The sequence below is a fragment of the Corella eumyota genome, chromosome 3, assembly GCF_963082875.1.
Source record: "Corella eumyota chromosome 3, kaCorEumy4.1, whole genome shotgun sequence".
Taxonomy (NCBI): domain Eukaryota; kingdom Metazoa; phylum Chordata; class Ascidiacea; order Phlebobranchia; family Corellidae; genus Corella; species Corella eumyota.
Window position 1 is genome coordinate 17217196 of NC_137492.1, and position 25111 is coordinate 17242306.

The window sequence follows — 25111 nt, forward strand, 5'->3', positions numbered from 1 at the left end:
TGACAGTTTGGGATATTATAGATTATAATTGCCCAGTAATTATGATGCTAATTAAGTGCTGGCTCAGCAGGAGTGCATACCGTTTATAGCGCATTACTCAAGGACGCTACAGCATAAGATCAATGGGGATTGAACCCACGACCTCATGGTATTGTAGCACGTGTTCTTACCACTACACCACGCTGCCGGTTCAAGCCATACGAAAGTAAACAGCATCTTACCTTCGTCTTACTAAATGCGGTATAGACATTCTCACATACATTATAGCAAAAATTAAACACGTTGCATCTTTTTGTATATTGTTTGTGCCACATAACGTTTTAAAAGTGCCAGCAAGGGTTTATTTAAACGCAACAGTTTTCTGATTTAAAAAAATGTACTAGGGATATTTGGAAAACTGTACCAGGCATAAGCGTGGCCTAACGATCTTTAGTTAAACTATGTATTGAACCTAAACACACATGTTTGTAACGCGCCAAATGTGTATTAAAGAATGTTAACGGTCTAATCCTCGTGACGTCATAAATATTTCGGTTCCAATATTAAGTCTGTTTTTATTTGCAAATCCAAAAATAGTTATTCTATTTGCGTTGTATTTTTAGCTCAGCTTTCCTTTAAACTAAAATAACAACATTTCGAAACCTAAATTCTTGCGTTTATTAGAATAAATCTTGAGTTTATTATTATTGTAATTGAATTTTCCCAACTACCTTAATACACAAAGCAATGGAACAGCTACTGAGTTTATCTACTATTAAAACTTGTTAGAATCTAATTTTAGTAAATGGCTGCCATATTAGAAAAACTCATGTTTAAAAATTACTAACGTCTTTTTTATAATAAATGGAATTGCTTTTTAATTGTGGCTTGAATAATTAATTTGTTATCCAACAATATTAAGTTAACATATTGAATCTTCTTTGTTAAAATATTGAAGCCAAATTGAACATTGTCTTTAAACAGCAACAAAAGATGAGCCACGGCATGTTTGTGTTAAATAATTGTAAGTTTAACTTTTTGTTCAGAAAATTAAATGAAATTTTTCAGGAACTAAACATATTTTATTGTTCATTTGCAATTGAATTTTAAAAGAAAGTTTGCACTTGTAGAATATAGGAAACAATTCACTACTCTATTTACATAACAACACTTAAGCTATTTCTCTCTAAAAAAAAATACATTATCGATACAAAAGCTGTTGAAACTTTGCTAGAATTTTAAAGGTGGTGCACTCAACTTTAGAGAATTATATTTAGCAATATAATATATTAGGAGTTTTCTAACCCTTGAAGTGACATTATTTGGTTAGATATGGAGCCGAACAAAAAAATATGGATTGTCAATTTACATCTACAGTACAAACATATTGAACTAAATATTTTTGAAGTGCTTTTTGTTATTCTATATTGAGCCCAGTCTTACAACTCGTCTCGAAGTAATTGGTCAACTGCGTCATTATTAATTTGATGGCACATACAAGGCGTGGAAAATTCAAAAACATAAGCGCATCGGGATGGTTCATCGACAGATATTAGTTTATGTTCAATACCACATGATAGTTTAACCTAAACGAAAAAAAATATTACTTATATACTTTAGTTTTTTTTTTTAATTTGACAAGAAAAGACTAACTTCACAACCTAAACAAAATATTAGTTCAGCAGCATAAATATTGGGCAATTATAATCTATTATATCCCAAACTGCCACAGGAAACTCGAGACTGGGTCGAGGTAACAGTTGTTACTCTATGTTTAGGTCGTGCATACGACCTTTCCATATCAAAGATAAAGATATATACAAAAAGGAAAATTACCTCTGTTGATCTAGAAGGACCATTCCAACAACCAAGTCCATTTTCATATTTCATACTTAAGTATTTGTTACCAATGCCACTCCAACTTACCCATTTTCTAATAAAATTTAAATAAAATATATATAAAACAATTATTTATGTTGATATGGTATTGTTATTTTGATGTTTTTTTTAATTTTTGCTGTTTTATTTAACGCAATATAATGTAAAATTAAATGTAATTTTTGTTTTTTTTACTTAAATTTTTAAATCGGAATAATATTAGGGTCATGTTCTCTATATATAAATATATCCTTTTAAATTAAATTTAACAAATTTGTGAAAAAATTTAAATATTTCGTGAAATAAAAAAATTTGCATATTAATATTTCCTGTAACATGGACTTTAAACCAAATAATACCAACTCATAATTTTTAAAATTTATGTAACAAATTTAAAATAAAAAATACCCCAACGAAGTTTCAGATCCCCCATTTTTAGGTTGTTGAGCTGTTCTATCGTAAGGACAAAACTTATATTTGTATCTGAAAATTAATTTTAAAAAGTTAGCATAAGTTTAAGGTATTAAAACAAAAAAAACAACCAAATCTAATAAAAATATATATTTGAGTAATAAATACTTACTCTAATGTGGATAGCTCAAAACATTGTCCTTCTAATACTTGGAAAGCATGGTCTGGTCCATAATCAAGTCCTAGATTCTTGTTTATAGATCTAATAAAATAAAAGTAAAAAATAGTGTCCAAGTTTTAAGGAACAAATTTTACAAAATCATCAATTTTTTTTAAACAAAAAATATTTACGCAATTTCGTCTTCTATTCTCTTCTTCTTATCCTGATGATCCTTAAACTCCTCTCTAATCCTGTTTGCATCGTCTACAGCTGATCTAGTGATGTCATCGTACTCCAGTTCACCTTCAGAACTGGAAGAAGAAGAAGCAGCCGTCTAAATTGAACAAAAAAAAATTTTTTAAAAATGTTCAGCAAAAAAATTTTTTTTTCTATAAAATCTCTATAATGTTAGGAAATAAAAACAAATTAATTTTTTTAAATTAATGATTAATCAAAGTTAAATATAAAATGATCATAGGTAAATCGTGCATAACAAACTACAGTTTGTTATATTAATACTACTATTATCTATTATTTTTTTTATAAAATTTTTATTTATTTAGTATTCAACTATTACTATTTGAGCAGCTAATATAATTGACACAGGCAATTTTTAAATATGTTAGGAAAAAAGGGCTAATATTTGTTTAAAATTATATATAAAAAATTATAAATAATAAAATATTTTTCATGTCATGCAGTAAAAACAATTTGTTATGAAATTTTAAAAACAAAAAGTTTCTTCCTTAAACATGCTCCTTACCTCCTGATCTTCAATATCCTCTTCCTCATAATCCTCATCCTCATCCTCATCAAACTCTTCTTCATCTCCCTCCCACTCCTCTTCTTCTTCCTCCTCCTCCTCTTGTTCTCTCCTGTACTCTTCCTCTTCTCTTGCCTCCTGATCATTTACATTCTCTTCATCAACCTCACTCTTTTTAAAATAAAATTATTTTTTTAAATTTAAGAAAATTATTTTTAATAATTTTAAAATGCCTTTAAAACCTACTTGAGTTAAAAACTGTTTTAAGATCTAATAGATTTACTCACAACTTAGGTTATTCTAATGTTATATTAAAACTAAACTTCTAATTTAAGCTAACAATCTAAACTTTTTAATTAGACCTCTAATAACATTTTTCTTATTTTAATCTAAATAAAATAATGAATTAATAGCTTAAATTTTAGTCTGTTAATGTTTAGAATAAAACCATTTTTTGGCGAATCTTTTCTTTAAATCTAAGCAAATCTTTCATTTTAAAAGACAACCTTTTTAAAAAATGGCAAAACTTTTTTAAAATGCCTTATTTGTTAATTTTTTGTAATTAAATGATAATTATTTCCGAAGATAAATTTTAAATTACAAAGCAAATTATTAAATTTCAAGAATTAATAGTCTATTTTTTACTTTGCAATTTTAATCAAAATATTAGTTATAATTTTACACTAAGGTTTTTTCTGTATTGGCAAAAAAATGTAATAATCGACCCTATCAGTAAGCACTAAACTACCTTACTACATTCAATAATGCTTACAAAATAAGTATAAAAAAATTAAACTATTACTAAAAACTAAATTTGAAAATTAGGTGCAAAATAATTTTGACAACTACAAAATATTCACCTTTCTTTCTTCTATTTCCTCCTGGGTCATTTCGAGTTTTGTGATAAACATTGAACTAATGGAAGGCCAAGTCTTGTCCAGAAATTGGTTTAAATCTACGATATCCTCCAACAAAACCTCCTAATAAAAATGAAAGCAAAAAATAAAATAAAAAAAATGCAAAAATTGGTTTTTAAAACAAAAATTTATTTCTTTGTTTTTTGCGAGCATTAAGAATTGAATCACAGAAATATTTCAATAAAATTTTAAATTTTACCTTTCCTTCTTCTAAAGTAAACTCCCCATCTTCATTATTAGGGTCTATTTCAGTATATACAACTAACTCCGCTACTGAAACCCTTAATAAAATCAAAAAATTTTTCCAGTCACTTAATAACCTTACAGCATCTGCTATAAACTTATAATACATTAGTTTTAAAAAAATTAAAAAAACATATTTAAAAGCAGACTGTTTAAATTCCATAAAAATATTAAATAAAATTACATTCCATCTTTGTCCGTGTCCATTTCTAGAAAAGCTTCAGTTCCTCTTTTGATATTATCTTGATTCATCTGTTCAGCCTTAATTGCATCCACCTTCTTTTGATGTTCTTCCTTTAATGTGGTCTCCAGTGCTTCTATCCCTTCCTTGTCAGTCAAGATTAAAGCTTCTTTTTCTTTAACTACGCCCAATTCAACCTCTAACTCTTTCAATTTCTCCTGAAAAATTTAAAAAATATTTTTTTTTGATGATTTTTTTATTTTTTTAATCTTTACAAAGATGTTTTGATGATTTTATTAATATATTTATAAAATTATATACAGTGTTTATTTTTGAATTGGTTTCTTTATTTACCTAATATTGGCAAAGATTAAAACTATCAAACCTCTCTTTCAGTTTTCTTCTGTAAACCCGATTTTGAATATTCCTGTCTTAACAAGAACCCCTGATTGGCTGCAGCTTGTTGTTCTTTCAATATTTCCTTTTCCTGTCTCCACAGCTCAACACAAGAGTCTAAAAAATTTAATTTTTTTAGTAAAAAATTTTTAAAGTTTTTTTTAAATATGTTATGGAAAAAAATTAAAAAAATATGGTTTTATGAAAGAAAACTAACTTGTGCAGAGTCCATGAGATTTCCATTCATCGGATCCATCACAACAGTCACAAATTCCATCATTCACCCTCGATGATGGAATATTTAGGGGACGATAACCTGGAATATAAAGTTTCCCATTAAAAAACACTGTACATATATTAAAACGCAAAAGATTTTTTTTAACTTTTTTAAATTAAAAATTGACCTGCGTTTGTACAATGAAAAATGCCATTCGGACATGCAGATGTTCCAGGCTCGTCAGAACTGTCTGGACAGTCACAATAATCATCGTTGACAAGTTGAAAATTTATTGACTTGCTCCCATCCAAACAAGTAAAATCTCGGGTTTTGTCGTAAAAAATTTGTTCTAAAATTAAAAAGTCAGAAAAGTCACTTGGCATAATGACAAAAGACCCCATTGGGTAAATATCTCTTTTCCAACCTAATTTACTTACTTGTTAAAGAAACGCCGCGTGGTGGAAAAACTTGTAAATTGCTTGCAAATGTAAATGAGATTAAAAATAAATAAAGCACCAAAAAATGATTAAACAACGTAAAATATAAGGAAGACTGCATTGTGGGTTCGTGTAACTTTTGTTCTACTTTAACCAAAACCTGTACTACAGCAAGAATTTAACAAAAATTGTTAATTAAAACTAAATCTTCTTAAATTTTTTCGGAAAATCAAATTTTTAAGGTTTACGTGTGACTTAACTCATGCATGACTGTGTTTATGTCCATAGATATCATATATACTTTTTTGCCGGGCCAAAAAGATGAAAGGTTATTTAATTTGGCATTTGGGTAAATAAACCCCCCTAATAATCCCTAAAACAGATTTCTACCCACCTCGATATATTGTATAACGTTTTTCTAAGCTGACTGGATAGTCACATTTCGGTTACACTTCCAGTTTAATATACTTAAAATTGGTTTAGTTTAAAAAATGTAGAGGTAATAATAGTTCCTTAAAGGGTCAAAGTTTTATTGGCTGGTGTAAAAGGGGTTATTTATCTACAATCCAAGTTAAACATATATATGTCATAAATACCTTTCACCTACAAGCATTTTCTTTAAAAACACAAACAAAATATTCCTTTACAACTTCCATAAAACTTTATTTAAATTTTTTTTCTTCCTTTAAATTTAAAATATTGCAATAATTTAATCGGTTCACAATATGTATTAAAATTTTTTTTTATGTGAGACTACAGTTAAAAGGAAATAAACATGGGGAGGTAATAAAAGCTATTCAAGGCAGCTTTTTATGAAGTCTTGACGAGATGGCTTTGGTTGTCATGCATGACACTTTGTGACCTTGGCAGGGTGTTACTACACAAATGATTTAAAATTGTTTAAATTTTTTTTATATATATATGTACCGGCTGCATGGTGTAGTGGTAAGAACACTTGCTACACCACACATGAGGTCGTTGGTTCAATCCCCACTGATCTCATGCTGTAGCGCCCTTGGGTAAGGCGCTATAAATGGTATAAACTCCTGCTGAGTCAGCACTTAATCAGCAGCATAATTATCAGGCAATTATAATCTATAATATCCCAAATTGCCACAGGCAACTCGAGACTGGGTCGGAGTAACTGATGTTACTCTATGTTTAAGTCTTAAGTTTTCAAAAAAAGGAAATATTTGCAGAAATTTGGTATTTCTAAAATTTAATTCAAAATTCGAAACTTTGGATTAAAAATTACCTCTGTTGGTCTAAACAGCTTAGTTCAACAAATATTTTTGTTAAGAGATTTGTTTAAAAGTTATGAAATTTAAAGTAAAGAAATTCAAACATTTAGTTTTTATAGTTATTTCTTGTCAGTATTAAGAATGGAAACACAGACCTCTCTTATTAAAATAAAAGTTTTTACCCTTCCTTCTTCCAGTGTAATCTCTCCATCTTTATTATTAGGGTCTTCATCTATAAAAATATTAAGAGAAGTATTCAAATGATTTTATTAATTAATTTAATAAGAAAATCACAGTGCCTATTTTGATTTGGGTTTCTTTTTTTTATACCAGTTCATATAATTGATTTATCATTAGTTTAAAAAAAAATCAAAATCTTGTTGTATGCTGGTTTTATTTATTTTTAATCTGCAAAGCTTGCAAAAACACATTTGCTGCAAAATTAAAGTTTAAACCCTTAACTGTCATGTCAGTTTTGAACAGCCTGTAAAATTTAATGAAATGTCTCATTTCCTATTTCATAACATGAGGATACCTTACTCAAAACATAAATTTCTTTAAGCAGCTTATTTGTCTGATATTAAAAACATGTAAACATCCTCGTCGGGAAATTTTTTTTAGATAAACAAAACAATTACTCAACACAGGATATTTTTGCAAATTTACTCATTATTAAAACTTTGAATTAATATAAAATTAAGAAAAAATGCGTCATGATATAAGGCTATAAAAGAGGTTGCTATCAGCAAAATATTATGAAGTTTTCTTTATTAGTTTTACAAGACATAAAGGTCAAGAAATGATGCCAGGTATATATTATATGTTATGTTTTTTATGGTAATGTTTTAAATTGTTATGTTTCTTAACTTTACACAAATTGATTTAAATATTTATTGTAATCTATAACTTTGTTTAGAGCATAAATGTTTTTTGGTGACGTTGCTAGTTTTCTTTATTGGTGGCCAGGTGCAAGCTTCAGACTGTAGTAAGACTTATTTAAAACATCCTTTTTTTATTGTAAAAATTTTAACATAGTTATGTTAACACTGTCTTAAATAAAAAAATCCACTTTTATTAATTTTTTTTAACAATTTAAAAATTTTTTTAGCAACCTGTGAGCAACAACAAGCTGAAATCCTTACAATAGTAACGGAAATACAGCAACGTAAGTATTGAATTATTATCACCCATCTCATTGCCCCCTTTAAAAAAATAAAAAATAAAATGTAAAAATAAAATTTTTATTAAAAGAAAAAAAATATTTCAAAATTGTTTTCAACTTTTTTTAACAGAGCAAATTCGAAATTATGGTTACAATGGTTACACATATCATTTGTCATCAGACTTTTTTAACTGGGAAGGGGCAAGAGATTACTGCTTGGGAATGGGAAGTGATTTAGCCCAATATGGAATTAGGGATGAAGCGACAAAACTGTAAGTTCTATAAACCCTAAAAATTTTTGTTTTACACCAGAAAAATGGTATTGAGGAACTGAGAAACAGTACCATAGGTAAAATACTTTTTTACCACATGAGGTCTTAGGTTTAATGCCCACTACTATTATGTTTTAATGTTTTTAAGTAAAGCACCAAAAACATATTTTTGTTGCAGAAAAATTGCTTATGCAATAATTCAAGACTCAAATGCTCGAGTATGGATAGGTTTGAGAAAGACTGGAAATGGCCCCTTTACCTGGGTTGACGGAACCGTGGCAACAAGTAGCCAAACATCATGGGGACCCTCACAACCTAATGGAAATGGAGAGTGCGTTAACTTGTGGAATAGAGGTTACACCCCAGTTCCAAATCATAGTTTTCCTTACACAATGGATGACGATAGTTGTGGAAAAGCAACTAGGTTTTTTGCTCTTTGCGAAAAAAAAATTAGTTGATGCCATTAAATTAATTTCTTTCATTATCACTTTACATAAAAAAATTTTGGTAAATTTGAATTTAACTAATTCAATTTTAATTTCCATTCATGTTACATTGTATAACTTTTAAATGTTATTTTGTTAATAACCTGTCATTGTAATACTAACCAGATAAGAAAACATTAAATAAAGACAAACATCAAAATATTGGCTTAATATTGGCAAAGGTTAAAACTATCAAACCTCTCTTTCAGTTTTCTTTTGTAAACCAGTTTTTGAATATTCCTGTCTTAACAAGAACCCCTGATTGGCTGCAGCTTGTTGTTCTTTTAATATTTTCTTTTCCTGTCTCCAAAGCTCAACACAAGAGTCTAAAATATTTATTATTATTATTTTTTAAATAAGAGTTGCCTCAAAAAAGTTTTAAAAGCATTTTTTTTAAAAGTTTAAAAATCTAATTTGTGCAACGTCCATGAGATTTCCATGCCTCGAATCAATGGCAATCATCACAAATTCCATTCTTAACCTCCAATGATAGAATGTTTAAGGGACAATAACCTGGAATATAAAGTTTTACATTTAAAAAAAAAAATTTTCCCAGGTTCGTCAAAACTGTCTGAACAATCAAAATGTTGTTTATTAACAAGTTGAAAATTTATAGACTTGCTTCCATTCAGGCATGCAAATTCCTGAAAAAGTGTAATTTTACAATAAAGTTATTTTGATAGCTCATAACATTGTCCTTTTAATACTTGCATGATTTGATCCAAAGTCAAAGTTCAAGTTTATTGATCTGTAAAATATTTTAGTAGTAGTTAAAGCCATTAAAGTTTAATTAATTTCTATATTGAATGAAATATATAATTATTAGTCAATAATGATTAAGTGTTTAGCAAGTAAGAATCGAATCAAAGCCCTTTGTTAAAAAATGAACGTTTTTACCATTTCATTATACCCAAGATTTTACTTTAAATTTATTCAATTTTTTCTGAATATAAACTAAATTTCTACTAAATTTGAAAAAAAAATTTTGAAAGAGTTTTAATTATAAAACAACATTTAAAAAAAATAAAATGACAATTTTAAAATTAGGTTCACCTTTTTTCTTGTAGTTTGTATTTTTAAATTACAAAAAGTTTATTTAGCCTATACCAAAACTATTGTATTTTTTTATTCTGGTTTTACTTTAAAAAAAATAGCATACTTGCAAGAACTTACAAAAATTAATCACCTAGACATCATGTTTTTTAACTTTTATTTAAAATGTCATTAAATGTCCATTATTTATCGTTTTTATGACATATTTTAAAAACTTTATCCAAAACATGATTAAAATTTAGCAGATTAATTTCCTTCTTATCCAAAACATGACAAATGTTTTCTTTTTTCAAGGATTTTTGTAATTAATCATCAAGCCAGTCTAAAAAAATGATCAATGATAACCAAAAAATTTACTAATTACAGGAAATTCTGCAAATTTACTTATTATTAAAACTTACCTTTATTTTTATATTAAACGAAAATTGTGACATGATGTAAGGCTATATAAACAGCTGCTACACAGCAAAATAATATAAAGTTTACTACACAGCTTCATTTTATAAACAACACAAAAAAAACAGGAAATATAATGTCAGGTAACTAGGATATTTTTTTTTCTAATTAATTTTTTTAAGTTTTTAACTGCCAAGTGCTTTAAATTTACACATATTTAATTTCAATCTTTAACTTTGTTTATTATTTGTTTAGTGTATAAATGTTTTTCGGTGACGCTGTTAGTTTTCTTTGTGGTTGGCCAAGCTCTAGCTAAAGATGAACTTCTTAGTAGAGAAAGACGACAAGCTGGCTGTAGTAAGTTATTAAAAAAAATGGTTTTTCTAAATTTTCATCATCATGTCACAATTTTCATTTTTATTAATTTTTTTTAACAATTTAAAATTTTTTTTAGCAACCTGTGAGCAACAACAAGCTGAAATCCTTACAATAGTAACGGAAATACAGCAACGTAAGTATTGAATTATTATCACCCATCTCATTGCCCCTTTAAAAAAATGAAAAATCAAATGTAAAAATAAAATTTTTATTAAAAGAAAAAAAATATTTCAAAATTGTTTTCAACTTTTTTTATCAGAGCAAATTCGAAGTTATGGTTACAATGGTTACACATATCATTTGTCATCAGACTTTTTTAACTGGCAAGAGGCAAGAGATTACTGCTTGGGAATGGGAAGTGATTTAGCCCAATATGGAATTAGGGATGAAGCGACAAAACTGTAAGTTCTATAAACCCTAAAAATTTTTGTTTTACACCAGAAAAATGGTATTGAGGAACTGAGAAACAGTACCATAGGTAAAATACTTTTTTACCACATAAGGTCTTAGGTTTAATGCCCACTACTATTATGTTTTAATGTTTTTAAGTAAAGCACCAAAAACATATTTTTGTTGCAGAAAAATTGCTTATGCAATAATTCAAGACTCAAATGCTCGAGTATGGATAGGTTTACGAAGATTCGGATCTGGCCCCTTTACCTGGGTTGACGGAACCGTGGCAACGAGTAGCCAACTGTCATGGGGACCCTCACAACCTAATGGAAATGGAAGGTGCGTCAACTTGTGGCATGAAGGTTACACCCCAGTTCCAAATCATAGTTTTCCTTACACAATGGATGACGATAATTGTGGAAAAGCAACTAGGTTTTTTGCTCTTTGCGAAAAAAAAATTAGTTGATGCCACTAAATTAATTTCTTTCATTATCACTTTACATAAAAAAATTTTGGTAAATTTGAATTTAACTAATTCAATTTTAATTTCCATTCATGTTACATTGTATAACTTTTAAATGTTATTTTGTTAATAACCTGTCATTGTAATACTAACCAGATAAGAAAACATTAAATAAAGACAAACATCAAAATATTGGCTTAATATTGGCAAAGGTTAAAACTATCAAACCTCTCTTTCAGTTTTCTTTTGTAAACCAGTTTTTGAATATTCCTGTCTTAACAAGAACCCCTGATTGGCTGCAGCTTGTTCTTTTAATATTTTCTTTTCCTGTCTCCAAAGCTCAACACAAGAGTCTAAAATATTTATTATTATTATTTTTTAAATAAGAGTTGCCTCAAAAAAGTTTAAAAAGCATTTTTTTTAAAAGTTTAAAAATCTAATTTGTGCAACGTCCATGAGATTTCCATGCCTCGAATCAATGGCAGTCATCACAAATTCCATTCTTAACCTCCAATGATAGAATGTTTAAGGGACAATAACCTGGAATATAAAGTTTTACATTTAAAAAAAAAAATTTTCCCAGGTTCGTCAAAACTGTCTGAACAATCAAAATGTTGTTTATTAACAAGTTGAAAATTTATAGACTTGCTTCCATTCAGGCATGCAAATTCCTGAAAAAGTGTAATTTTACAATAAAGTTATTTTGATAGCTCATAACATTGTCCTTTTAATACTTGCATGATTTGATCCAAAGTCAAAGTTCAAGTTTATTGATCTGTAAAATATTTTAGTAGTAGTTAAAGCCATTAAAGTTTAATTAATTTCTATATTGAATGAAATATATAATTATTAGTCAATAATGATTAAGTGTTTAGCAAGTAAGAATCGAATCAAAGCCCTTTGTTAAAAAATGAACGTTTTTACCATTTCATTATACCCAAGATTTTACTTTAAATTTATTCAATTTTTTCTGAATATAAACTAAATTTCTACTAAATTTGAAAAAAAAATTTTGAAAGAGTTTTAATTATAAAACAACATTTAAAAAAAATAAAATGACAATTTTAAAATTAGGTTCACCTTTTTTCTTGTAGTTTGTATTTTTAAATTACAAAAAGTTTATTTAGCCTATACCAAAACTATTGTATTTTTTTATTCTGGTTTTACTTTAAAAAAAATAGCATACTTGCAAGAACTTACAAAAATTAATCACCTAGACATCATGTTTTTTAACTTTTATTTAAAATGTCATTAAATGTCCATTATTTATCGTTTTTATGACATATTTTAAAAACTTTATCCAAAACATGATTAAAATTTAGCAGATTAATTTCCTTCTTATCCAAAACATGACAAATGTTTTATTTTTTCAAGGATTTTTGTAATTAATCATCAAGCCAGTCTAAAAAAATGATCAATGATAACCAAAAAATTTACTAATTACAGGAAATTCTGCAAATTTACTTATTATTAAAACTTACCTTTATTTTTATATTAAACGAAAATTGTGACATGATGTAAGGCTATATAAACAGCTGCTACACAGCAAAATAATATAAAGTTTACTTCATTTTATAAACAACACAAAAAAAACAGGAAATATAATGTCAGGTAACTAGGATATTTTTTTTTCTAATTAATTTTTTTAAGTTTTTAACTGCCAAGTGCTTTAAATTTACACATATTTAATTTCAATCTTTAACTTTGTTTATTATTTGTTTAGTGTATAAATGTTTTTCGGTGACGCTGTTAGTTTTCTTTGTGGTTGGCCAAGCTCTAGCTAAAGATGAACTTCTTAGTAGAGAAAGACGACAAGCTGGCTGTAGTAAGTTATTAAAAAAAATGGTTTTGCTAAATTTTCATCATCATGTCACAATTTTCATTTTTATTAATTTTTTTTAACAATTTAAAATTTTTTTTAGCAACCTGTGAGCAACAACAAGCTGAAATCCTTACAATAGTAACGGAAATACAGCAACGTAAGTATTGAATTATTATCACCCATCTCATTGCCCCCTTTAAAAAAATAAAAAATAAAATGTAAAAATAAAATTTTTATTAAAAGAAAAAAAATATTTCAAAATTGTTTTCAACTTTTTTTAACAGAGCAAATTCGAAGTTATGGTTACAATGGTTACACATATCATTTGTCATCAGACTTTTTTAACTGGCAAGAGGCAAGAGATTACTGCTTGGGAATGGGAAGTGATTTAGCCCAATATGGAATAAGGGATAGAGCGACAAAACTGTAAGTTCTATAAACCCTAAAAATTTTTGTTTTACACCAGAAAAATGGTATTGAGGAACTGAGAAACAGTACCATAGGTAAAATACTTTTTTACCACATGAGGTCTTAGGTTTAATGCCCACTACTATTATGTTTTAATGTTTTTAAGTAAAGCACCAAAAACATATTTTTGTTGCAGAAAAATTGCTTATGCAATAATTCAAGACTCAAATGCTCGAGTATGGATAGGTTTGAGAAAAACTGGAAATGGCCCCTTTACCTGGGTTGACGGAACCGTGGCAACAAGTAGCCAAACATCATGGGGACCCTCACAACCTAATGGAAATGGAGAGTGCGTTAACTTGTGGAATAGAGGTTACACCCCAGTTCCAAATCATAGTTTTCCTTACACAATGGATGACGATAGTTGTGGAAAAGCAACTAGGTTTTTTGCTCTTTGCGAAAAAAAAATTAGTTGATGCCATTAAATTAATTTCTTTCATTATCACTTTACATAAAAAAATTTTGGTAAATTTGAATTTAACTAATTCAATTTTAATTTCCATTCATGTTACATTGTATAACTTTTAAATGTTATTTTGTTAATAACCTGTCATTGTAATACTAACCAGATAAGAAAACATTAAATAAAGACAAACATCAAAATATTGGCTTAATATTGGCAAAGGTTAAAACTATCAAACCTCTCTTTCAGTTTTCTTTTGTAAACCAGTTTTTGAATATTCCTGTCTTAACAAGAACCCCTGATTGGCTGCAGCTTGTTGTTCTTTTAATATTTTCTTTTCCTGTCTCCAAAGCTCAACACAAGAGTCTAAAATATTTATTATTATTATTTTTTAAATAAGAGTTGCCTCAAAAAAGTTTAAAAAGCATTTTTTTTAAAAGTTTAAAAATCTAATTTGTGCAACGTCCATGAGATTTCCATGCCTCGAATCAATGGCAGTCATCACAAATTCCATTCTTAACCTCCAATGATAGAATGTTTAAGGGACAATAACCTGGAATATAAAGTTTTACATTTAAAAAAAAAAATTTTCCCAGGTTCGTCAAAACTGTCTGAACAATCAAAATGTTGTTTATTAACAAGTTGAAAATTTATAGACTTGCTTCCATTCAGGCATGCAAATTCCTGAAAAAGTGTAATTTTACAATAAAGTTATTTTGATAGCTCATAACATTGTCCTTTTAATACTTGCATGATTTGATCCAAAGTCAAAGTTCAAGTTTATTGATCTGTAAAATATTTTAGTAGTAGTTAAAGCCATTAAAGTTTAATTAATTTCTATATTGAATGAAATATATAATTATTAGTCAATAATGATTAAGTGTTTAGCAAGTAAGAATCGAATCAAAGCCCTTTGTTAAAAAATGAACGTTTTTACCATTTCATTATACCCAAGATTTTACTTTAAATTTATTCAATTTTTTCTGAATATAAACTAAATTTCTACTAAATTTGAAAAAAAAATTTTGAAAGAGTTTTAATTATAAAACAACATTTAAAAAAAATAAAATGACAATTTTAAAATTAGGTTCACCTTTTTTCTTGTAGTTTGTATTTTTAAATTACAAAAAGTTTATTTAGCCTATACCAAAACTATTGTATTTTTTTATTCTGGTTTTACTTTAAAAAAAATAGCATACTTGCAAGAACTTACAAAAATTAATCACCTAGACATCATGTTTTTTAACTTTTATTTAAAATGTCATTAAATGTCCATTATTTATCGTTTTTATGACATATTTTAAAAACTTTATCCAAAACATGATTAAAATTTAGCAGATTAATTTCCTTCTTATCCAAAACATGACAAATGTTTTCTTTTTTCAAGGATTTTTGTAATTAATCATCAAGCCAGTCTAAAAAAATGATCAATGATAACCAAAAAATTTACTAATTACAGGAAATTCTGCAAATTTACTTATTATTAAAACTTACCTTTATTTTTATATTAAACGAAAATTGTGACATGATGTAAGGCTATATAAACAGCTGCTACACAGCAAAATAATATAAAGTTTACTACACAGCTTCATTTTATAAACAACACAAAAAAAACAGGAAATATAATGTCAGGTAACTAGGATATTTTTTTTTCTAATTAATTTTTTTAAGTTTTTAACTGCCAAGTGCTTTAAATTTACACATATTTAATTTCAATCTTTAACTTTGTTTATTATTTGTTTAGTGTATAAATGTTTTTCGGTGACGCTGTTAGTTTTCTTTGTGGTTGGCCAAGCTCTAGCTAAAGATGAACTTCTTAGTAGAGAAAGACGACAAGCTGGCTGTAGTAAGTTATTAAAAAAAATGGTTTTTCTAAATTTTCATCATCATGTCACAATTTTCATTTTTATTAATTTTTTTTAACAATTTAAAATTTTTTTTAGCAACCTGTGAGCAACAACAAGCTGAAATCCTTACAATAGTAACGGAAATACAGCAACGTAAGTATTGAATTATTATCACCCATCTCATTGCCCCTTTAAAAAAATGAAAAATCAAATGTAAAAATAAAATTTTTATTAAAAGAAAAAAAATATTTCAAAATTGTTTTCAACTTTTTTTATCAGAGCAAATTCGAAGTTATGGTTACAATGGTTACACATATCATTTGTCATCAGACTTTTTTAACTGGCAAGAGGCAAGAGATTACTGCTTGGGAATGGGAAGTGATTTAGCCCAATATGGAATTAGGGATGAAGCGACAAAACTGTAAGTTCTATAAACCCTAAAAATTTTTGTTTTACACCAGAAAAATGGTATTGAGGAACTGAGAAACAGTACCATAGGTAAAATACTTTTTTACCACATAAGGTCTTAGGTTTAATGCCCACTACTATTATGTTTTAATGTTTTTAAGTAAAGCACCAAAAACATATTTTTGTTGCAGAAAAATTGCTTATGCAATAATTCAAGACCCAAATGCTCGAGTATGGATAGGTTTACGAAGATTCGGATCTGGCCCCTTTACCTGGGTTGACGGAACCGTGGCAATGAGTAGCCAACTGTCATGGGGACCCTCACAACCTAATGGAAATGGAAGGTGCGTCAACTTGTGGCATGAAGGTTACACCCCAGTTCCAAATCATAGTTTTCCTTACACAATGGATGACGATAATTGTGGAAAAGCAACTAGGTTTTTTGCTCTTTGCGAAAAAAAAATTAGTTGATGCCACTAAATTAATTTCTTTCATTATCACTTTACATAAAAAAATTTTGGTAAATTTGAATTTAACTAATTCAATTTTAATTTCCATTCATGTTACATTGTATAACTTTTAAATGTTATTTTGTTAATAACCTGTCATTGTAATACTAACCAGATAAGAAAACATTAAATAAAGACAAACATCAAAATATTGGCTTAATATTTGCAAAGGTTAAAACTATCAAACCTCTCTTTTAGTTTTCTTTTGTAAACCCGATTTTGAATATTCCTGTCTTAACAAGAACCCCTGGTTAGCTGCAGCTTGTTGTTCTTTTAATATTTTCTTTTCCTGTCTCCAAAGCTCAACACAAGAGTCTAAAATATTTATTATTATTATTATTTAAATAAGAGTTGCCTCAAAAAAGTTTAAAAAGCATTTTTTTTAAAAGTTTAAAAATCTAATTTGTGCAACGTCCATGAGATTTCCATGTCCGAATCAATGGCAGTCATCACAAATTCCATTCTTAACCTTCAATGATAGAATGTTTAAGGGACAATAACCTGGAATATAAAGTTTTCCATTTAAAAAAAACCTTTCCCAAGCTTGTCAAAACTGTCTGGACAATCAAATTTTTTTTTATTAACAAGTTGAAAATTTATAGACCTGCTTCCATTCAAGCATGCGAATTCCTGAAAAAGTGTAATTTTACAATAAAGTTATTTTGATAGCTCATAACATTGTCCTTTTAATACTTGCATGATTTGATCCAAAGTCAAAGTTCAAGTTTATTGATCTGTAAAATATTTTAGTAGTAGTTCAAGCCATTAAAGTTTAATTAATTTCTATATTGAATATACTATATAATTATTAGTCAATAATGATTAAGTGTTTAGCAAGTAAGAATTGAATCAAATCCCTTTGTTAAAAAATGAACGTTTTTACCATTTCATTATACCCAAGATTTTACTTTAAATTTATTCAATTTTTTCTGAATATAAAATAAATTTCTACTAAATTTGAAAAAAAATTTTTGAAAGAGTTTTAATTATAAAACAACATTTAAAAAAATAAAGTGACATTTTTAAAATTAGGTTCACCCTTTTTCTTGTAGTTTGTATTTTTAAATTACAAAAAGTTTATTTAGCCTATACCAAAACTATTGTATTTTTTTATTCTGGTTTTACTTTAAAAAAAATAGCATACTTGCAAGAACTTATTTTTGCTAAAACAAAAATTAATCGCCTAGTTATCATGTTTTTTAACTTTTATTTAAAATGTCTGCAAAATGTCATTAAATGTCCATTATTTATCGTTTTTATGACATATTTTAAAAACTTTATCCAAAACATGATTAAAATTTAGCAGATTAATTTCCTTCTTATCCAAAACATGACAAATGTTTTCTTTTTTCAAGGATTTTTGTAATTAATCATCAAGCCAGTCTAAAAAAATGATCAATGATAACCAAAAAATTTACTAATTACAGGAAATTCTGCAAATTTACTTATTATTAAAACTTACCTTTATTTTTATATTAAACGAAAATTGTGACATGATGTAAGGCTATATAAACAGCTGCTACACAGCAAAATAATATAAAGTTTACTTCATTTTATAAACAACACGAAAAAAACAAGAAATATAATGTCAGGTAACTAGGACATATTTATTTCTAATTGGCAATTTTTGTAAGTTTTTAACTGCCAAGTGCTTTAAATTTACACATATTTAATTTCAATCTTTAACTTTGTTTATTATTTGTTTAGTGTATAAATGTTTTTCGGTGACGCTGTTGGTTTTCTTTATTGTTAGCCAAGCACAAGCTGAAGATGAACTTCTTAGTAGAGAAAGACGACAAGCTGGCTGTAGTAAGTTATTAAAAAAAAATGGTATTTCTAAATTTTTACAGGTTTAAGAATAATTGTGTGGATGCATTATTTAACAGAATAAATTTTTAGCAATTTTGAGTAAGTTTTCTTCACAATTTTTTTTAGCACCCTGTCTGCAACAACAAACCACAACGATTTTGAATAGATTAGATGAAATCGAAAACAGTAAGTATCAAATAATTATTACTTATCACATTGCACTCTGTATAAAACAAAATTTAATGCAAACAAAAAAAAAATTTCTAAATTATACCACTTAAAAAATAAATTTGCGAAAATGTTTTTAACTGTACTACGTTTTTGACAGAACTAATTCGCAGTGATGGTTATGATGGTTACAAATACTTTTTGTCACCAAATATAATGAACTGGCAAGCAGCAAGGGATTTTTGCTTGTGGAAGGGGGCCGATTTAGCTCAATATGGAATGAGGAATGAAGCGACCAAACTGTAAGTATTAAAAATCCTAAAGAATTTTTTCTATTTAGGATTATAGTTAAGACACCATCTTTAGCACTCGAGATCTTGGGTTCAATACCCACTACCTTATATTTATTGTTTTTGGGTAAGACATAAAATAACTTTTTTGTTGCAGAAAAATTGCTTATGCTGTTATCCAAGACCCAAATGCTCGAGTATGGATAGGTTTAAGAAAAACCGGATCAGGCCCCTATACCTGGATTGATGGTACCGTGGCAACGAGTAGTCAAACATCATGGGGTCCCACACAACCTAATGGAAATGGAAATTGTGCTAACTTGTGGAATAGAAATTATCGTCGAAGTGGGAGAGGCTTTCCATACACCATGGACGACGATAGTTGTGCCAATGCCAGGTTTTTTGCTCTTTGCGAAAAACGGATTACTTACTGCTAAAAGGAATTTTTTCATTATCACTTTACATAAAAGGGAATTAACTAAACTTTGAGAATATAAGTTAAATTTATCATATTTTAATTTCATGTTTATGTTGTATATCATAACTGTTAAATGTCTTTTAAATATAACCTTTCAATGTATCACCTATTTAGCATTCTGGATAAAAAACAGTTAATAAAAAACCACACTTAAATATTGGTTTAATATTTATGATTTGACTCTGAAATAAATTATAACAAGGCAAAAACCATATTTATTATTATAAGACAAAACTAATGTATTGGCTGTTAATATTTCTACAAGGGTCGAACACATAACGAATTAAATTCACTTACTTCTGTACTTGTTTGGAAATGTCACGTATAAATTGCTTGCAAATGTAGTTAAGATAAAAAATAAATTATGCATCAAAACCTAATAAACAACTTAAATATAAGAAAGACTGCATTGTTAGTTATTGTAACTTTGTTCTACTTCAACCAACACCTGTTTTACAGTAAAACTTTAACGAAAATAAAACTGAATCTTAAATCAAATTTTAAGAAAAATCGAATTTTATTTGTTTACGCGTGACTTAACTCATGCATGACTGTGTTTTTTTTTGTTCATGTATATTTTATTTCCAGAAGAGGTGAAATTATTAAACTTAACGTTCAAATAAATTCACCTTTTTACATTCCTTAAAAATAGTTTTAGACCCCCCTCCCCCTATAAATATTTTTACGTTTCTTAAATCTGACTTAGATGTCACACATCCAGTTTTATGCTACTGGGGTCTAGGTCAGGGTTTATCGTCGTTTATTTGGGGGAGGGGAGTAGTTATTGTAGGGGTCCAATAACTTGTTCGCTGGTACTATGGGGTAATTTATTCACCTTCTAAATTAAATATTGGGTAATTTATTCACCTTCTTAATTATATAACTACCAGCAACTTGGTTTTAAAACAAATAAAAATTTTCCTTTTTCATCTGTATAAATCTCCATTTAAAAATTTCTTTCTATCTGTTTTAAATTTGAAATAGTGCAATAATTTAATCGGTTGACAAGTATGTATCATAAAACAGTTATTCCAAGTGAGACTAAAGTGAAAATGAGAGAAAAAATAGTGGAGTAGGTAATTATAAAAAGAACCTATAAAGTCTTCGATAAAGACCAAATTTTACAAAAAAATATGATATAAAAATTTACAAAGAACAATTTTGCCATGGATAAAATTAGAGTTAAAAGCGAAAACATGTGAAGTAGAAAATGCTGAAAAATGGGGGGTGCGGCTTAAAAATCTATGGGTAAATACAAACGTAGTTAAGCGATATTTTAAAAATGGTACTAAACAGTTAAAATAGGTGTTTAAATCAAATATAAAATACCAGTTAAAGTTTATATAAAATGGATATAAACCCTACGAAAACTTAAAATTTTGCAGAATAAGAAAAAGTAATACAATTTACAAGAAAATATACCAAATTATGTTCTAAAATAATATGCAGAAGTAATACTGAAATAGTAGTCATGACGCTATAAAAAAAAATAGGAAAAAATACAATTTTTTCCACGAAAAAGATATACTTAAGATAAGTAACATGCTTTTCGCAGACACTATTCTGTATAAACTCTTCCTTTTGCCACAAAACACAATTTAATTACAGCAATACAAAAAACATACCCTCTCGCAATATAGAAATTTGACTAGAAAAAATTGTTAAGTAAAAAAAAATCGAGAAAGTGTGACGCCATCGTCAACAGAACGAGTAGTTATTTTTTTCAGAGCAAACTCTGCCAGGTTTGACAAATACCCGAGGTAGGCTAACGAGCAATGACGTCAAAAATGAGTTTTTTACCCTGTTGAAAAGTATTTTGTAAAAAACAAAGAAAAACTGGTGCAAAGTGCCCTCTGTTTTTAGCACCGCGAAAAAATTGAAAGTCCTAAATAAGATACCTCAATACTTGCTTAATTATGCCCTTCAATACTTGCTTAATTAAGCGATTGTGAGTTAAATTAGATAAATTAATCTTCTTATTTTAAATAAATTTTAACAGTGGCAAAATTTTGTTTCCGAATTCAAGTCCAAAACGAGTTAAATTTTTAGGTAGTGTTTAGATTTCCTGGGTTTAACCCAAAAAATTGAGAATTACTATTAAAATGGTGAGAATTCGTTAAAGAGATGCCAAAAAAACTAGGATATTTTTTTTTCTAATTGGCAATTTTTTTTTATGTTTTTAACTGCCAAGTGCTTTAAATTTACACATATTTAATTTCAATCTTTAACTTTGTTTATTATTTGTTTAGTGTATAAATGTTTTTCGGTGACGCTGTTAGTTTTCTTTGTGGTTGGCCAAGCACTAGCTAAAGATGAACTTCTTAGTAGAGAAAAAAGATAAGCTGGCTGTCGTAAGACTTTTAAAAGTTGTCTTTTAAATATAGTAGGGTTTTATCATAGTTAAGTTCTATTTGGCTTGTTTAACAAAATCTTTTTAGCAACATAATTTTTAACATCTTTTTTTAACAATTTTTTAGCATCTTGCATGCAACAACAAACTGAAATAATTACAAGTAGAATAATGGAACTAGAGGGCCGTAAGTATTAAATTATTTTTACCTCTTGAAGTAAATCAAAAATCATATGTTAACCCCAAAAAAAATTTTGAAAGAAAATTTGTTTTCATTTTATTTAATTTTTTAATAGAACTAATTCGCAGTGATGGTTACAATGATTACTTTTACCATCTTTCACCTAACCAATTAAGTTGGCAAGCGGCAAGGGATTATTGCATAGCGAATAAGGGGTAATTTAGCTCAATATGGAATGAGGAATGAAGCGACAAAACTGTAATTATAAATCCTAAAGAATTTCTTATAAATAGGATTATAGTTAAAACACCATTCCCAGCACTTTTGACCTTATGTTCGATAACCACTACTTTTATATTTTATTGTTTTTGACTAAAGCACAAAAAACTTTTTTGTTGCAGAAAAATTGCTTATGCAATAATTCAAGACCCAAACCATCGAGTGTGGATAGGTTTACGAAGATTCGGATCTGGGCCCCTATACCTGGGTTGACGGAACCGTGGCAACGAGTAGCCAAACATCATGGGGACCCTCACAACCTAATGGAAATGAAAGGTGCGTCAACTTGTGGCATAGAGGTTACACCCCAATTCCAAATAATAGTTTTCCTTACACCATGGATGACGATAATTGTGGAAAAAAATTTTTTGCTCTTTGCGAAAAACAAATTAGCCGATGCCAATAAATTAATTTGTTTCATAATTACTTTACATAAAAAAGATTTTGTTAAATTTGAAAATTTGAATTTAACTAATTCAATTTTAATTTCATTTTACTTTACATTCTATAACTTTTAAATGATATTTTGTTAATAACCTGTCATTGTAATACTAACCAGATAAAAAAACATTAAATAAAGACAAACATCCAAAAAATGGTTTTACATTGGCTATTTGCTCTAAAATATATGCAAATTAGCAAAGTATATTTTTAATGTAAAAGAGCAAACCACACCTTTGTATTACTAAATAACCAGGCCTAAGATTCTTGTTTATTAAACAAACAAAAAATAAGTTAATAATTCGAGACTTCAAGTTTCAATATTGGATAAAAAAAAAATTAGTTTAAAGTGGTTTTAAATTATAAGTTGATTATTTATATCAAGATTATTATTGGGTATGTTAAAAAAATTTGCAAATTTTGCAAAAGCAAAATTCAAATGCTTGAACATCACATGTTTTTTAAACTCAGTCCAAAATGTCTGCAAAATGTCATTAATTATCTGATATTTCCCTATTTTTATAACATATTTTGACAACTTTATCCAAAACATGATTTCATTTTAACATCTTAGTTGTCTAATATCAAAATCATGCCAAAAATTAATTGTTTAAAGAGTTTGTATAATTAATCATCAAGCCAGTCTAAAAACTGCATTAAAATAAACGAAAAAGTTCTTTTTAAATATGAAACTTGGCTTAATTTTCAAGCCAAAATTGCGGCACGATGTAAGGCTATATAAACAGCTTGCTTTACAGCAAAATATTATAAAGTTTTTTCATTTAACAAACAAGGCAGAAAGGTCAAAGAAGCATGATGTCAAGTATGTATAAAATTGTACTCTTTTATATATTTAGGTTTTTAATCAGTATGTGTTTTAAAATTAAATTTGCCAAAAAAATGATTTAAATATTTATTTCAATCTTTAACTTTGTTTATTATTTGTTTAGTGCAAAAACGTTTTTTTGTGACGCTGTTGGTTTTCTTTATTGTTAGCCAAGCACTAGCTAAAGATGAACTTCTTAGTAGAGAAAGACGACAAGCTGGCTGTCGTAAGTTATTAAAAATAATGTTATTTCTAAATTTTTACAGGTTTAAGAATAATTGTGTGGATGCATTATTTAACAGAATAAATTTTTAGCAATTTTGGGTAAGTTTTCTTCACAATTTTTTTAGCATCCTGTCTGCGACAACAAACCACAATGATTTTGAATAGATTAGATGAAATTGAAAACAGTAAGTATCAAATAATTATTACTTATCTCATTGCTCTCTGTATAAAACAAAATTTAATGCAAACAAAAAAAAAAATTTTTAAATTTTACCACTTAAAAAATAAATTTGCGAAAATGTTTTTAACTGTACTACGTTTTTGACAGAACTAATTCGCAGTGATGGTTATGATGGTTACAAATATTTTTTGTCACCAAATATAATGAACTGGCAAGCAGCAAGGGATTTTTGCTTGTGGAAGGGGGCCGATTTAGCTCAATATGGAATGAGGAATGAAGCGACCAAACTGTAAGTAAGATAAATCCTAAAAAATTTCTTCTATTTAGGATTATAGTTAAGACACCATCTTCAGCACTCGAGATCTTGGGTTCAATACCCACTACCTTATAGTTATTGTTTTTGGGTAAGGCATAAAAAAACTTTTTTGTTGCAGAAAAATTGCTTATGCTGTTATCCAAGACCCAAATGCTCGAGTATGGATAGGTTTAAGAAAAACCGGATCTGGCCCCTATACCTGGATTGACGGTACCGTGGCAACGAGTAGCCAAACATCATGGGGTCCCACACAACCTAATGGAAATGGAAATTGTGCTAACTTGTGGAATAGAAATTACTATCGAGGTGGGGTCAATTTCCCCTACACAATGGATGATGATAATTGTATAAATGCCAGGTTTTTTGCTCTTTGCGAAAAACGTATTACTTACTGCTAAAAGGAATTGTTTCATTATCACTTTATATAAAAAGGAATTAACTAAACTTTGAGAATATAAGTTAAATTTATCATATTTTAATTTCATGTTTATGTTGTATATCATAACTGTTAAATGTCTTTTATTTATAACCTTTCGATGTATCACCTATTTAGCATTCTGGATAAAAAACAGTTAATAAAAAACCACACTTAAATATTGGTTTAAGATTTATGATTTGACTCTGAAATAAATTATAACAAGGCAAAGGCCATATTTATTATTATAAGACAAAACTAATGTATTGG

The 25111-nt window shown here is 27.9% G+C and overlaps 7 protein-coding genes and 1 long non-coding RNA gene across 9 annotated transcripts; 6 read left to right on the forward strand and 2 right to left on the reverse strand.

The window, feature by feature from the left end:
• Positions 1–882: 882 nt before the first annotated feature.
• On the reverse strand, positions 883–5815 carry LOC145745086 (glucosidase 2 subunit beta-like). Of its 2 annotated transcripts, XM_082563075.1 has the most exons (13): positions 5583–5815; positions 5333–5494; positions 5146–5244; positions 4918–5045; positions 4536–4750; positions 4308–4389; positions 4052–4171; positions 3192–3362; positions 2620–2762; positions 2441–2530; positions 2266–2340; positions 1816–1912; positions 883–1565 (listed from the first exon to the last, which is right to left on the reverse strand). In XM_082563075.1, exons 1-13 carry the CDS (start codon positions 5701–5703, stop codon positions 1419–1421), a joined length of 1650 nt encoding a protein of 549 aa, XP_082419201.1. In that variant the 5' UTR covers positions 5704–5815; the 3' UTR covers positions 883–1418. The 2 variants fall into 2 exon arrangements, with proteins under 2 accessions (XP_082419201.1, XP_082419202.1); XM_082563076.1 differs by lacking the exon at positions 3192–3362 and having other exon boundaries at positions 884–1565.
• A 515-nt stretch (positions 5816–6330) lies between these two features.
• LOC145744872 (uncharacterized) lies at positions 6331–8869 on the reverse strand. The gene is made up of 4 exons (XR_014281243.1): positions 8517–8869; positions 7936–8025; positions 7006–7055; positions 6331–6459 (listed from the first exon to the last, which is right to left on the reverse strand). It is a non-coding gene; the product is annotated as an uncharacterized LOC145744872 (long non-coding RNA).
• LOC145744871 (hepatic lectin-like) lies at positions 7559–8930 on the forward strand. The gene is made up of 5 exons (XM_082562833.1): positions 7559–7632; positions 7740–7808; positions 7932–7988; positions 8116–8257; positions 8436–8930. Exons 1-5 carry the CDS (start codon positions 7623–7625, stop codon positions 8713–8715), a joined length of 558 nt encoding a protein of 185 aa, XP_082418959.1. The 5' UTR covers positions 7559–7622; the 3' UTR covers positions 8716–8930.
• Positions 8931–10291: 1361 nt separating this feature from the next.
• Positions 10292–11428, forward strand: LOC145745959 (snaclec subunit A-like). The gene is made up of 5 exons (XM_082564139.1): positions 10292–10334; positions 10447–10548; positions 10646–10702; positions 10829–10970; positions 11149–11428. Exons 1-5 carry the CDS (start codon positions 10328–10330, stop codon positions 11426–11428), a joined length of 588 nt encoding a protein of 195 aa, XP_082420265.1. The 5' UTR covers positions 10292–10327.
• A 1601-nt stretch (positions 11429–13029) lies between these two features.
• LOC145745960 (L-selectin-like) lies at positions 13030–14346 on the forward strand. Its single transcript, XM_082564140.1, has 5 exons — positions 13030–13036; positions 13149–13250; positions 13348–13404; positions 13532–13673; positions 13852–14346. The coding sequence occupies exons 1-5, from the start codon at positions 13030–13032 to the stop codon at positions 14129–14131; spliced, it is 588 nt and encodes a 195-aa protein (XP_082420266.1). The 3' UTR covers positions 14132–14346.
• Positions 14347–15743: 1397 nt separating this feature from the next.
• Positions 15744–16992, forward strand: LOC145745961 (snaclec subunit A-like). The gene is made up of 5 exons (XM_082564141.1): positions 15744–15750; positions 15863–15964; positions 16062–16118; positions 16245–16386; positions 16565–16992. The coding sequence occupies exons 1-5, from the start codon at positions 15744–15746 to the stop codon at positions 16842–16844; spliced, it is 588 nt and encodes a 195-aa protein (XP_082420267.1). The 3' UTR covers positions 16845–16992.
• Positions 16993–18442: 1450 nt separating this feature from the next.
• Positions 18443–19998, forward strand: LOC145744870 (uncharacterized). The gene is made up of 5 exons (XM_082562832.1): positions 18443–18474; positions 18590–18691; positions 18818–18877; positions 19020–19161; positions 19307–19998. The coding sequence occupies exons 1-5, from the start codon at positions 18468–18470 to the stop codon at positions 19584–19586; spliced, it is 591 nt and encodes a 196-aa protein (XP_082418958.1). The 5' UTR covers positions 18443–18467; the 3' UTR covers positions 19587–19998.
• A 3669-nt stretch (positions 19999–23667) lies between these two features.
• LOC145745962 (uncharacterized) lies at positions 23668–24824 on the forward strand. The gene is made up of 5 exons (XM_082564143.1): positions 23668–23701; positions 23829–23930; positions 24055–24114; positions 24258–24399; positions 24545–24824. Exons 1-5 carry the CDS (start codon positions 23692–23694, stop codon positions 24822–24824), a joined length of 594 nt encoding a protein of 197 aa, XP_082420269.1. The 5' UTR covers positions 23668–23691.
• The last annotated feature ends 287 nt before the right edge of the window (positions 24825–25111 follow it).

Coding starts and splice junctions, on each gene's coding strand:
- LOC145744871 (XM_082562833.1), top strand. Junction 7,989..8,115: donor AGTAACGGAAATACAGCAAC/GTAAGTATTGAA, acceptor TTTTTTTAACAG/AGCAAATTCGAAATTATGGT. Junction 8,258..8,435: donor AGGGATGAAGCGACAAAACT/GTAAGTTCTATA, acceptor TTTTTGTTGCAG/AAAAATTGCTTATGCAATAA.
- LOC145745961 (XM_082564141.1), top strand. Junction 16,119..16,244: donor AGTAACGGAAATACAGCAAC/GTAAGTATTGAA, acceptor TTTTTTTATCAG/AGCAAATTCGAAGTTATGGT. Junction 16,387..16,564: donor AGGGATGAAGCGACAAAACT/GTAAGTTCTATA, acceptor TTTTTGTTGCAG/AAAAATTGCTTATGCAATAA.
- LOC145745086 (XM_082563075.1), bottom strand. CDS start 5,703: ATGCAGTCTTCCTTATATTTTACGTTGTTTAATCATTTTTTGGTGCTT. Junction 4,751..4,917: donor AGAAGAAAACTGAAAGAGAG/GTTTGATAGTTT, acceptor TAAATTTTTCAG/GAGAAATTGAAAGAGTTAGA. Junction 1,566..1,815: donor GTCCTTCTAGATCAACAGAG/GTAATTTTCCTT, acceptor TTTTTCGTTTAG/GTTAAACTATCATGTGGTAT.
- LOC145745960 (XM_082564140.1), top strand. Junction 13,405..13,531: donor AGTAACGGAAATACAGCAAC/GTAAGTATTGAA, acceptor TTTTTTTAACAG/AGCAAATTCGAAGTTATGGT. Junction 13,674..13,851: donor AGGGATAGAGCGACAAAACT/GTAAGTTCTATA, acceptor TTTTTGTTGCAG/AAAAATTGCTTATGCAATAA.
- LOC145745959 (XM_082564139.1), top strand. Junction 10,549..10,645: donor AAGACGACAAGCTGGCTGTA/GTAAGTTATTAA, acceptor AATTTTTTTTAG/CAACCTGTGAGCAACAACAA. Junction 10,971..11,148: donor AGGGATGAAGCGACAAAACT/GTAAGTTCTATA, acceptor TTTTTGTTGCAG/AAAAATTGCTTATGCAATAA.
- LOC145745962 (XM_082564143.1), top strand. Junction 23,931..24,054: donor AAGACGACAAGCTGGCTGTC/GTAAGTTATTAA, acceptor CAATTTTTTTAG/CATCCTGTCTGCGACAACAA. Junction 24,400..24,544: donor AGGAATGAAGCGACCAAACT/GTAAGTAAGATA, acceptor TTTTTGTTGCAG/AAAAATTGCTTATGCTGTTA.
- LOC145744870 (XM_082562832.1), top strand. Junction 18,692..18,817: donor AAGACGACAAGCTGGCTGTA/GTAAGTTATTAA, acceptor AATTTTTTTTAG/CACCCTGTCTGCAACAACAA. Junction 18,878..19,019: donor ATTAGATGAAATCGAAAACA/GTAAGTATCAAA, acceptor CGTTTTTGACAG/AACTAATTCGCAGTGATGGT.